Source organism: Pipistrellus kuhlii, unplaced genomic scaffold (genome assembly GCF_014108245.1).
Source record: "Pipistrellus kuhlii isolate mPipKuh1 unplaced genomic scaffold, mPipKuh1.p scaffold_m20_p_8, whole genome shotgun sequence".
NCBI lineage: Eukaryota > Metazoa > Chordata > Mammalia > Chiroptera > Vespertilionidae > Pipistrellus > Pipistrellus kuhlii.
The window spans coordinates 34008403-34019855 of NW_023425584.1; the positions used below are offsets into that span (position 1 = coordinate 34008403).

The following is an 11453-nucleotide window of genomic DNA, read 5'->3' on the forward strand; positions in this document are numbered from 1 at the left end:
AACCAGTGGGAAGCCATTCTAGGTGAGATGATTATACATCACTAGAGGACTGTTTCCTGGAATTGCAGAAAGAGAACAACTATGGGGCGGTAGTGAGAGGAGTTTGTCCTTCAATATGTGGTTGCTAGGATAATGAAATAATAAAAAATGAGATAGTGTGGGGGCAGGTCATAACATTAACCTAACACTTCCAGGAAGTGGAAATGGGAAATTGTTTCAGAATCAATTACTCATGGCCAGGCTGTGATAGACTGATCTGGCCAGGAACAAAGTCTAGCCAGCATAGTTTATTGGAAGGAACTGGGGAAGAAACACTGTCCATGACAGAGACTCTCAGCTATCATGAAGTGGAGACAAACACACCTAAGGTTAGCTTTGGGTTTTTCCCACTGATTCTGTGTAGACAACACAGATAAAGTTTGTGCTAATTTCAAGACTTAAAATTGAGCAAAGGTAAATCTGCTTCCTTTTTTTTTTTTTTTTTTTTTCCACATTTGTATATCTGCTCCCACTTTCTACTAATAACTAAATAAGCAGGAGTTTAAATAGCTGAAATGTTCCCCTTAGAGTTGAATATTTATTTATTTAAAAATATATTTTTGCCAAAACCGGTTTGGCTCAGTAGGTAGAGCGTCGGTCTGTGGACTGAAAGGTCCCGGGTTCGATTCTGGTCAAGGGCATGTATATTGATTGCAGGCACATCCCCAGAAGGAGGTGTTCAGGAGGCAGCTGGTCGATGTTTCTCTCTCATGGATGTTTCTATCTCTCTATCCCTCTCCCTCTCTGTAAAAAAAATCAATAAAATATATTTTTAAATAAATAAAATAAAATATATTTTTATTGACTTCAGAGAGGAAGGAAGAGAGAGAGAAATAGAAATATTAATGATGAGAGAAAATCATTGATCTGCTGCCTCCTGCACACCACTCACTGGGGAGAGAGCCTGCAACCCCAGCACGTACCTGACTGGGAATCGAATCTTGACCTCCTGGTTCATAGGTTGACACTCAATTACTGAGCCATGCAAGTTGTACTAGAGTTGAATATTTAAAGGACAAAAGGAGTTTGCAAAATATGAAAGTAATATCCTCATTTTTATCTAAGACAAGCATGTCAAACTCAAAGACTAACATGGGCCAAATAAGGTTTAAGTTTATGTTCGCCGCAAAAAAATAAAGCTTCAATTTTCATAGAAATGTAGGTTTATTTCGATAGAGATATGCTGAATACAAAGGGCTGCAATAAATGAGTAATCATTAACATGAAATAATCCCTCTCCCTTCCTCCCTATAAAAATCAATAAAATATATATTTTTTAAAATTTTTTCTTGAACATTAACTTACCAGACACTGAATAACTGCACAAATTAATATGTGTAACACAAATAAAACCTATTTTTCTTGTTCTCCAGAAGCTAAATATATCCTATTTCACACAGCCAACAAGTCAGTACAAGACTATTGATGTAGCAATCGGCTGTTAAAATATTCTCTGCTAGTATTAGTGGAGAGAACTGGTACGCTTGAGCATAAGGTGCATAAGGGAACACAATTGTAGTAATCAGTTGTTAGTGAACATTGTCATTCGTTTTTAACAATTATGTATAACCGGATATTGTAAAAATTAAGTTATGAAATTTTTATTAAAATGTTTCTTGACATACTGTTATATTGGTTGGGCTGCAAAAATATTGTGGGCTACATGTGGCCCTCGGGCCAAAAGTTTGACATGCTTGATGTAAGGGGAGCTTTGGGGTCTTATTCCTTGCTAGGAATAGAAATAATAGAAATAGAAATAAGGAATTACTCCTGCCTGTATATTTAGTTGATGCTTAGTTGCTACTTGATACTGGCAGTTATTTTTATATGCAGTTGTGCAGAAGAGGAAGCTGAGCTCCTGGGGCTGGGGAAGCATGAGCTATCTGCAGAACAGGGCAGTTTGAAATCACTCCTTTGACCTAGTTCCAGAGCTGTGGCCCATCTCTTGTTTTCCTAAGCTCTTGTTTCACATCTGTGTTTCAGGAAAATGGGAGTGTCCTTGGCATCAGTGTGACATCTGTGGGAAGGAAGCAGCCTCCTTCTGTGAGATGTGTCCTAGCTCCTTTTGCAAGCAGCATCGGGAAGGGATGCTCTTCATCTCCAAACTGGATGGACGTCTGTCTTGTACTGAGCACGACCCCTGTGGGCCCAACCCTTTGGAACCTGGGGAGATCCGTGAGTATGTGCCTCCCCCGGTACCACTGACTCCAGGCCCAAGCACTCAACTGGCAGAGCAACAGTCATCAGGAGTAGCTGATCAAGGGCCCAAGATGTTGGAGAAGCCACCTGCTGAAGCCAACCAGACGTCACTATCCAAAAAACCTCTGGCAGGGACTTGTCAGAGGCCACCACCCCCTGAAAGACCTCCTGACAGAACTGACTCCAGGCCCCCGCCTGTAGAAAGGGTCAGGGCCCTTGCTGGGTCAGGGACCAAACCCCAGTCCTTGGTATCCAGCCAGAAGTCATTGGACAGGCCATCTACAGTGGGAGGACCAAGAACCCAACTATCTGACAAACCCTCTCCAGTGACCGGCCCAAGCTCTTCACCCTCAGTCCGGTCCCAACCACTGGAAAGACCTCTAGGGACAGCTGACCCAAGGCTGGATAAATCCATAGGTGCTGCCAGCCCAAGGTCCCAGTCGCTGGAGAAAACCCCAGTCCCTACTCTCCTGAGACTTCCACCGTCAGACAGACTGCTAGTCACCAGCAGCCCCAAACCCCAGACTTCAGACAGGTCTCCAGACAAATCCCATGCTTCTTTGACCCCGAGATTCCCACCTCCTGATAAAGTGCTATCAGCTGTGGTCCAGACACTGGTAGCTAAAGAAAAAGCACTGAGGCCCGTGGACCAGAATACTCAGTCGAAAAACAGAGCTGCTTTAGTGATGGATCTCATAGACCTAACTTCTCGCCAGAAAGAACGGGCAGCTTCTCCTCATGAGGCCACACCACAAGCTGATGAGAAGATGCCAGTGTTGGAGTCCAGCTCATGGCTTGCCAGCAAAGGTCTGGGGCAGATGTCTCGAGTTGTGGAGAGAGGCAGTGTGTCAGATCCTGTCTTTCAGCCTCCTGGGAAAGCCGTGGCCCCCTTGGAGCACCCCTGGCAAGCTGTTAAATCACTCACCCAAGCCAGACTTCTTTCTCCGTCCCCTGCCAAGGCTTTTTTATATGAGGCAGCAACTCAGGCTGCAGGAAGAGCACCTGCAGGAACTGAGCAGATGCCAGGGCCTCCCAGCCAAGCACTGGGTCTGGTGAAGCAGGTGAAACAGATGGCTGGAGGCCATCAAGTACCTGGACTTGGTGCCAAGAGTGGGCAGTCCTTCAGGCCTCTTGGGAAGGCCACATCCTCCCTCTCCACTGAAGAGAAGAAGTTGACAACCACAGAGCAGAGTCCCTGGGCCCTAGGAAAGACCTCACCAGGGCCAGGGCTCTGGCCCATGTTAGCTGGACACACACTGGCGCCGTCCTGCTGGTCGTCTGGGAACACACAGACATTGGCACAAACTTGCTGGTCTCTTGGAAGAGGGCAAGAGCCTAAACCAGAGCAAAACACATTCTCAACTCTTAACCAGGCGCCTTCCAGTCACAAGTATGCAGAGTCAGAACAGAAATAATACCAGTAAATGTCAGATGACCAGCCCAGCTACCCCCAGGGTTCTTGGGGAGGGAAATATTATTCTTCTCCCTTATAAAACAGACCCCACTACCTTTTCACTGTTATTCTTTCTTTATATCCCAACACTCAGAACTCTTGTGACATTAGCAAGTGGGGGCTTAATGTTATGTGAAACATGTATGGAAATCCAAGTGGGCCTCAGCCAAGGAGACAGACAGAACTTGGGTTTCTTTCCCTCATCCTTTACACATGGTCAACTTGAAATAAAAAGTCCACTCTGGAGTCAAACATGGGATTCAATTCCACTGGTCAGGTTGGAAGGTAGAGGGGCTTTCGATGCTATTTCTCTATGCCTACAGAGCCCCACTGAGGGCACTTGATGAACTCTTGGGAGGAACTGATACCCATTCAAACCAGTGGCAATTTCTTGAACATTCATGGGTGTGAGGCCAGGTGCTGGTCACTGATAGGAGATACAGAGATAAATAAGACCTGATCCTTATGAGCCTAACATACCTGCCTGGGTTTCTAGGCTGTTTTTAACCTTTGGCCAGGAAATAACATGAAGTTCTGAGGGCCCTGAGGCATGGTCCCAGAAATGATTGTATTGTTTCTTCGGGCTAGGTGTGCATGTGTGCATGTGCATGCATGTGTGCTCATGCAGATGTTTATAGGCAGGGTGGGCTGCAGAGGCCAAGTGGGATTGTTGGCTGGGCAGCCACCATCACTACTTGTCTGGGTTTCGCAGAGTCTGAAGATCTATACTTGGTGGAATAGCTGGTTGTGTGGAGGCTGGGCTCTACAATGACGTAGCTTTCCCCCAGAGTAAGAAGGCAATTGGCAAGCTTATCTCTCTTTTTTTTTTACCTATTTTCCTCCTTTTACATCAACCCACCCTATGCCCGTCCCCACACACTCAGGTGCTTTCAGATTTCAGAGTCTTGGGCAGTGGACCTAGGAATCTCCAGCAAGCTCTGAGCTAGATCCACCACCAGCTCAGGGAGGGTGCCAGATCCTGACAGAAAATTGCTTCCCTTCTGATCCTTTGCTCTCCTGCCTGAATGGAGGGAGTCCTCTTCTTCACTAGTGGATTTTACCACCCTCCCCTGAGAATTGTGCTCTGTGTTGAAAGGACTTGCCTGCTGACTCGAATTTAAAGGGAACCATAACCCTTCCTTTATGACTGGCAAGATGTGGCATTGAGAGAAATGTCCAGTCTGAGAGTTGACTCCTCATATCTGCTGATTATCTGTTACTGCTGCCCTGAGCTGGGGCTCAAGGGCTGGGAAATCTGTTGGTGCTACCCTGCCCTACCATTCACCCAGCTCACTGACTGCCAACAGGAAGTGCTGTTTGGCCAGTTTCTTCCCATTCATCCATGTCTCTTTTGTCCCTAGACCAAATGTATTTACCTATCTGCTTTGCCAATTTAGCCAGCAGCTTTAGCCAACCAGGCCATCTGGCCCAAACGTCTCCTAGCCATTCTGTCTCATTTATGACTTTTATATCAACAGGATTCTGTATTTTGTCCCAGTTTCCTCCTGAGTTCCTGGCGAGGCTATTCTAATCACTCTAAAGGAGGAAATAATAGCTACAGAAGCATTTGCGCTTTATATAAAAATTAAAAAGAATTTGCTTTTATTTCCCAAAGTGGGTCTCTGGGATTGAGACACTTGAACTCAGGCAGAGGCACAAGGCTGGGCAGGGCTGCCCCGAGTTTAGGAGCCTATCCTTGCATCTCACTTAGACCTCGGAATCTCCTCTGTAAATTCCACCTGCCTAGTTCTCTATTTTCGCCCTGTCCCTCTTCCCATATCATCAGAGAAGAAAAATTCTTGGTTGAAAAGGAAGAGAAAACAAAGCATCTTATTTTCTTTTTAAAAAATTTTAAACCATGGAAAAGATATTTTTAAAGAAATCCACCCAGAACGTTAAAGTTCATTATATTAAGTATTTATCATGTGTGAGAATAATAAGTATATAACTGCAGCTAGTAGGTCTTTTTCCCTAATCTCTTAGGTTGTACGAGTAGGGTTTGCTTGGTGCCAGTCCTGTGCCCTTTTCTCTCCTGTCATCTGTAGTTGCAATCAGAAAAAGTATCCACACTGCACTGTCAGAATCTCCTTTCACTATGTTGTGTGTTAAATTACCGTAGTTCTTTGTTTAATGGAATAAACTGTGAATTTTTTTTGTGTGTGTGGTGGGGGGTTGTGCAGGCTTTGTAAAAAATTGTAAGTGGAGAAGTTCGATCCTATAATAGCTTCTGAAGTAGGCTTTGGTAGGTAATTTTCTTGACAGCCACTTTAGACATGTCTCATGGGACAGGAAGGAGTGAGGGAAAAGTGGGCCATGATCGACCACTTCATGGTTTTGTTTTGGTCCTTTCCATTTTCCACCACTCACTGAATACTTCCTTCCAGACCTGCCTGGGAAAAACTGAACTCTGCTTGGGTTGGGGGATAGGAGGCAGTTCTTTATCTACATGGATGGAGTGCCAGGCTTTCCTGGGTGCCATTTGAAAAGATTCTAAGCTTGAATGGGACCTAGAAATTCAACTGTGAGGCCCACTGATCTCAGCATCTCATTCTAGATTATTAACATCTTATCATGAAAGCAGTCACTGTACAATTAGAAGCACAATCAGGACTGTTGGGAATTGAGACTTGCATGATGCTGAGAGGGAGTTACTAGCCTAGAGGACTCTCTTAGAGCCTGTGCTAAGACCTTTTCTCTAAGGATTGTGAGTTGGAAATTAAAAGGTAATCTTTTCTCTTAGATATTCCTGATCTTTATGCAGGATGGTATTTGGCCAAGTGCTTGGAAATCGGATATCAAGAGAATATGCCTCAAAGTCCCTTTCCCAGGAAGCTTTTCCCAGGGGGAAGCCATAGCTTCCATAGATAGCTAGAGAACAAATACCTCTCCTAACCCTGTTAAGTCAGGGGAAAATTATGGAAACTGTTAAATTCAAAGCCTCTGCTTCTACTGAAGCCAACCCATTGTGATAGCAAATAGCTCTCATCGCTACAAAAGCATCCAAGTTTTTAAATGTCTGCATCTCCCTAAAGTTCCTGAGTTTGAGGTGATTTAAATCACTATGTTGATCCTCTTCTGAACAACTACCAAATCTACATCTTTGGCATTGAAGAAAATAATTGTATTCATATCTTCTACCCCACACCACAGTCAGGGCATGAAGTGTATCAGTGATTTTTCACAGGTTTTGGCAGCATCTACTCACTGGAGCTGGACTCCCAGGTCGCCTGTGAGAACACTGGCAGGAAGGAAGTCTGGTCCAGGCAGCTTCCCCTGTGGAGGAATTAGGAGAGCACTAAACATGGACAGATGTTGGCCTCAGCTCTACAAAACAGTTTTTCTCCTAAGGCTTTCTTGGGAGATAGCGTCTTGGGGTTTGTCAGAGTGGCCCAAGGTATCCCCTCTGAGATCATGGCAGGAAGGGAGCTACCATAAGTTCCTTTCCTATAAATAATGTTTAGGCTGTTCCATGTGTTGGACATTCCACATCATTTAAACTAGGTAGCTGCTTGAGACTTTATTTGGCTATGGCCAGTTAGCTCTCAGCTGAACTTCCTAGGGCCAGATTGCTGTAGTATAAATTGAAATAAGAATAGGTAATTGCTTTGTACACACTCAAAAAATGTAATGATGGTGCTAATTTCCTGGTATAAATAAGCACTGCCAAGGGTTGAGGAACTGGTGACTTGAGAAACCCGAGTTCCTGTTTGGGAGAAAAAGGTTTTATGTAGAACAGTTCTTTGAAGCTCTGTTAGGAGAGGGCAGAGCCTCGGTGAAGGCTATACCCAATCCTGGAGTGGTCCAGCGCAGTCCAGAGATGGAAGAGATGCCATGTCCAGGTGAGGGTGGCCATTGAGTTTTTCAGGGCTGGTGTCACCTTGTCCATAGCCTCTGTCCACACTGCCTAGAATAGGTTGGTAGAGAGCTCCAGGTATGGGTTCTCCCTCAGTTACCTTCTGCCCCTCTCCACCTCTCTCATGGGAACCTCTACTGCCTATGAAGATTAAAGGTATTATTTAAGGAAATGTAAAAGTTAATTAGAAATCCACAGCCTGGAAAGCAGTGTTTCCTATCAACATAAGCAAAACACAGCACATGTTAAATTCTTAAGTGGTTCCTTCTCTAGAGCTGCTTTCCCACGACTTTCCAAACACCAGGCTATTGAGGGGCTTCAAGGGTAACACTCTGAAGCTGAGCAGAGCTTTGTGGAAAGGAGAGCCCAGGGAGCAGAAGCAGATATGGATGGCTGTGGTGTTTTAGACTTCCAGAGGTGGTCTCCAGGTCTGAGGTGGGTGCTGTGTGTGCATGGAGGTGAGTGTGTATCGATGGGTGAGTGCAGCACACAGCAGCTCATGGAAGAGCAGATTTCAAAGACTTGGCAAAGAAACAAGCTGACAGTAGAGATCTACCTTTATATTTTTAAGAAAAGGGGTGTGGGGGGAACAGCTGAGGTCCATCGCTTTTTTTTTCTTCCTCACCCCCATAGATTGTCAGCTGTGAAACTTTTAGTGGAAAAGAGGGGAGCCCTGTGGTAGGAGTCCCCATAAACATGTACTGTAATTCTTTGTATATAGAAAAAAATTACTGTAAAGTAAAGTTTAACTTTACTCTTATGGCCCTTGCCCTGTGTTGTGTTTTGTTGTTGATGGGGAGATGTAGCCCAAAGGAGGGAGGGTGGGTTTGGGGTGAGAGCAGAAGCCAGCCCCTGCATTAGCGCCCAGGTGGGACACTGGAGCTGAGCACTTTCCCACGCACCTCATGGGAGTGGTGGGTTTCCTCTCAGGAGTCATTAGGTGCCAGAATGTCTTGAAAGTGGCTGGTGTTTTCATCTCTATCAGGAAGTCTTCATCACCCATGAAGTGAGGGTATTTTGAGGAATTGGTCTTTAAAAAGGAAGTAGAACCAAATGATTTCCTGAGTGTGAATCTGACCAAAATGGCTGTTTTTAGTTCTTCAGAGGCAGGCGCTCTTAGACGTTACAGAGGATCCAGTCTAAGGCAGGAAAGCAGAAACAGAGGCCAAGCCTCCATACAGGAAAGGGCTGTCGTGTCCTTTCTTTTAGTTAAATTGGAAGTGTGAGCCCTGTTTACAATTAACACCTGGTCCTCCAAGGTCCAAAAATAAAATTTGAGGCAGCCTTGGGAGTCCGACTCCTTTTCTGACCTAGTCTTGAATTTCCTGTTCCTTCAGCAAAAAGCCCTTCATGGGAGATAAGCATTTAGTCAAAGTTATGTTTCTTTTATGATCTTCACAGTCCTGAACTGGTCAGTGGTTACCTCATTTTACAGATACATTCAGGCTGAGTTTAAATCCCTTTTCTAAGTATCTGAATTAGATACCCACCCGAAAGAATTTTGTGTGTTGCAGTAACCTATGATATTTCTACCATTAAACCACATTGTAGGGTGCTGATGGGAAGCTGAGGACATGAGCCAAAGGTATGATGTGACAGGTGCGGTAGAACCAGCCAGAGGAAGAAGTGCTTGATCCTTTGATCTCTGGACAGCACTTAGTTCTTGCTTTGCTCTTCTCAGCACCAAGAAGGATTGCGAGTTTTGCGCTTTCCCAATCCTAAAGTGTAGGAAAAGGCTCTTGTTTCTCCATTATCTCAGCTGCAAACTTGGGCTTTAGTTAACTTGGTTTCCAAAAGAAAATTAGGGCTGGGAGGAATCATAATATTAGAAGTGAGGCCTAAGAAAGGGGCTGAGTGTGATTCACAGTGCATTGATTTTTATTTACAAATCAGAAGCCACTTAAGTAATCTGCAGACACAGTGCTGTCCAGGGAAGAAGCCTGGAGTCCAAATCAGCCTTTATCCTCCTGATGACCGTCAGCCAGCCCAATGCTGCACGTTCCATGGGCCAGCACAGACAGATGCCACTTCTGCTGCCATGGAGACCTGGGGTAGCTTACATGTTTGACCAAACCCAGACAAGAACTAGGTCCAGCCCCTTGGGGAATTCCTTTAATTCCCCAGGCCAAATCAGTGGTGATTCAGTGATGACAACAGCTGTAGAAGTAGGGGTTTGCCTTCTGGCCCAGGTCCACGCCCTTGTCCTCTGTTAAAAAGAGAGGTGGCAGCTCAGCACCATTCTGTTGGGGGATCAGGTAACACGGGAACGGGGTCTAGAGGAAGTCTCCAGAGAGACCAGGGAAGTACACACCTGTCATCACCTGGAAGGCAGCCACGCTGACGTAATCCTCTGCCACTTTCTGGAAGAGCTCGTCTGGCAGGAAAAAAGGCCATCAGTGGAGGCCCAATGCCAGGAGCCCTGGGATCACCCAGTGACACAGCCCTCTAGGCTCTTTGCTTCCTCTGGTGCCCCCGCCTGTTCCTGCTGTGAGGCCCAGGACAGCACTCACCCACACTCTGGCCTGTCTTGCTGGATGTTTCAAAGAGCTGAGCTTTGATATCTGAAAAGAAAAGCGCCTAAAGCTTCATATCTGAGAATCAGGTGAACACAGACAAAGGGGAAGTCTTCTGGACCCCACAGGTTCAGCGAAGCCTGAAAGCTTTCCCAGACGATCTTATCATGGTAGCCAAACAGTCCCTATTTTCTGTGACCCACCCAAACGGCCACTTCCCTTCCCCGCCCCCAACAACTGAGAAGCAACTACTGTCTGCATAGTCCTGGACATCGTGGAAGTCCACACGTCGACGCCGCTTGTCCTCCTCCAGCAGGTCACTCTTGGTGCCACACAGGTAGATCTGACAGCCCTGAAGCAGAAGACAAGGTCAGGGTAATCCATACAGACCACCAGCCTCTGGTTCTCTGGGAAGGTCTGGCCACCTACCTCCTCTAGGTTTTGCAGTTCCTTCACCCAGAACTTTGCCCGCTCAAAGCTGCTGCTGTCTGTGAGGTCTTGGTATAGAGCAGGAAGGAAACAACCAAAGGTCGGGGGCTAGTCGGTAAGGCCAGCCAGGCACCCACCCCTTCTTGTTCGAGGAGCAGATGAGAACCTCCCTTACCATAGCAGACGATGGCAGCCTTGGCACCTCGATAGTAGATTCGGCTCATAGCCTCGTAGCGCTCAGAGCCTGCTGTGTCCTGAAGGGCAGGGGGGAAGCTCATCGTTGGTCTGAGTTACTGAGTTTCTCCCCAAGACTGGAAACTAATACGTCCTCCAGACCCCATTTTTAAACCGGGGTCTAGAGAAGAGAAATTGCCTCTACAAGGCCACAATCAGCCACGAATAGGCAGGACTAAGCCTCAATAGACATTCCCAGGGCTACCTGCCCAAGGGACTTACCCAAATGCCCAAAGTCACTGTCCGGTCTCCGACAGACATCACCTTGGCCACGAAGGCGGCTCCGATGGTCTGCAACCAGGGGGAAGCGATGAGGATCGCGGGAGCGGGCTACCTCCCACCCGCGCCGGACCCGCGGGGCGCACTCACGTTCTGATAGGGCCCCACCAGGAAGCGGTCGTGCACGTATCGCTCTACCAGGCTCGTCTTACCCACGTACTCCTTGCCCAGCATAACCACCTTGAGGTCCACGCGCTGCCCGCTCATGCTCTCGGGGCCGCCTCGCCCGCGACAGGGGCCTGGGCCCCGTGCGAGGCAACCCCGGGCCGGCGGCGCCCAAGCCCCAGTCACTACCGCTCCAGACGCGGCGTCGGGCTCGCGCTCCGGCAGCGCCCGCCTGCCCCCGCTCCGCGGCCCGGGCGCCGATCCTCCCAAGCGCCCCGGGAGCGTGTGGGGCAGCGCCCTCAACGGCGCCGCGCTCCGCCGCCGGGCTAGGACGGACGGACTGCCCACC

General features: G+C 47.2%; 3 protein-coding genes across 14 annotated transcripts in view; 1 reads left to right on the forward strand and 2 right to left on the reverse strand.

Moving 5' to 3' along the window:
* The window catches only part of NSD1 (nuclear receptor binding SET domain protein 1), a 133992-nt gene that overhangs the window by 105256 nt on the left and 17283 nt on the right, over window positions 1–11453 (forward strand). For 10 of the 11 annotated variants that reach the window (XM_036424008.2, XM_036424004.2, XM_036424011.2 and 7 more), the window contains one exon: window positions 2023–6598. In XM_036424008.2, the coding sequence (XP_036279901.1) occupies window positions 2023–3653 (1631 nt within the window). In that variant the 3' untranslated portion in view covers window positions 3654–6598. Of the gene's footprint in view, window positions 1–2022; window positions 6599–11453 lie in introns of those variants that run through there. The other variant, XM_036424009.2, reaches the window with a different exon arrangement.
* The window catches only part of LMAN2 (lectin, mannose binding 2), a 35832-nt gene continuing 27022 nt past the window's right edge, over window positions 2644–11453 (reverse strand). The window contains exon 9 of the mRNA XM_036424019.2: window positions 2644–3285. The gene's annotated coding sequence lies outside the window, so the exon portion shown is untranslated. The remainder of the gene's footprint in view (window positions 3286–11453) is intronic.
* Window positions 6455–11418, reverse strand: RAB24 (RAB24, member RAS oncogene family). Of its 2 annotated transcripts, none has more exons than XM_036424023.2 (8): window positions 11090–11418; window positions 10943–11011; window positions 10662–10740; window positions 10487–10554; window positions 10310–10409; window positions 10055–10105; window positions 9856–9918; window positions 6455–6964 (listed from the first exon to the last, which is right to left on the reverse strand). In XM_036424023.2, the coding sequence occupies exons 1-8, from the start codon at window positions 11204–11206 to the stop codon at window positions 6870–6872; spliced, it is 642 nt and encodes a 213-aa protein (XP_036279916.1). In that variant the 5' UTR covers window positions 11207–11418; the 3' UTR covers window positions 6455–6869. The 2 variants fall into 2 exon arrangements, with proteins under 2 accessions (XP_036279916.1, XP_036279917.1); XM_036424024.2 differs by lacking the exon at window positions 6455–6964 and adding an exon at window positions 9405–9750.

Bases quoted from the DNA above. Each gene is read 5' to 3' on its own strand.
- RAB24 (XM_036424023.2), bottom strand. From the start codon at position 11,206: ATGAGCGGGCAGCGCGTGGACCTCAAGGTGGTTATGCTGGGCAAGGAG. The intron at 10,741-10,942 runs GTAAGTCCCTTG...CCTGCCCTTCAG, and splicing joins CAGTGACTTTGGGCATTTGG to GACACAGCAGGCTCTGAGCG. The intron at 10,555-10,661 runs GTAAGGGAGGTT...CTCTATACCAAG, and splicing joins GGCTGCCATCGTCTGCTATG to ACCTCACAGACAGCAGCAGC.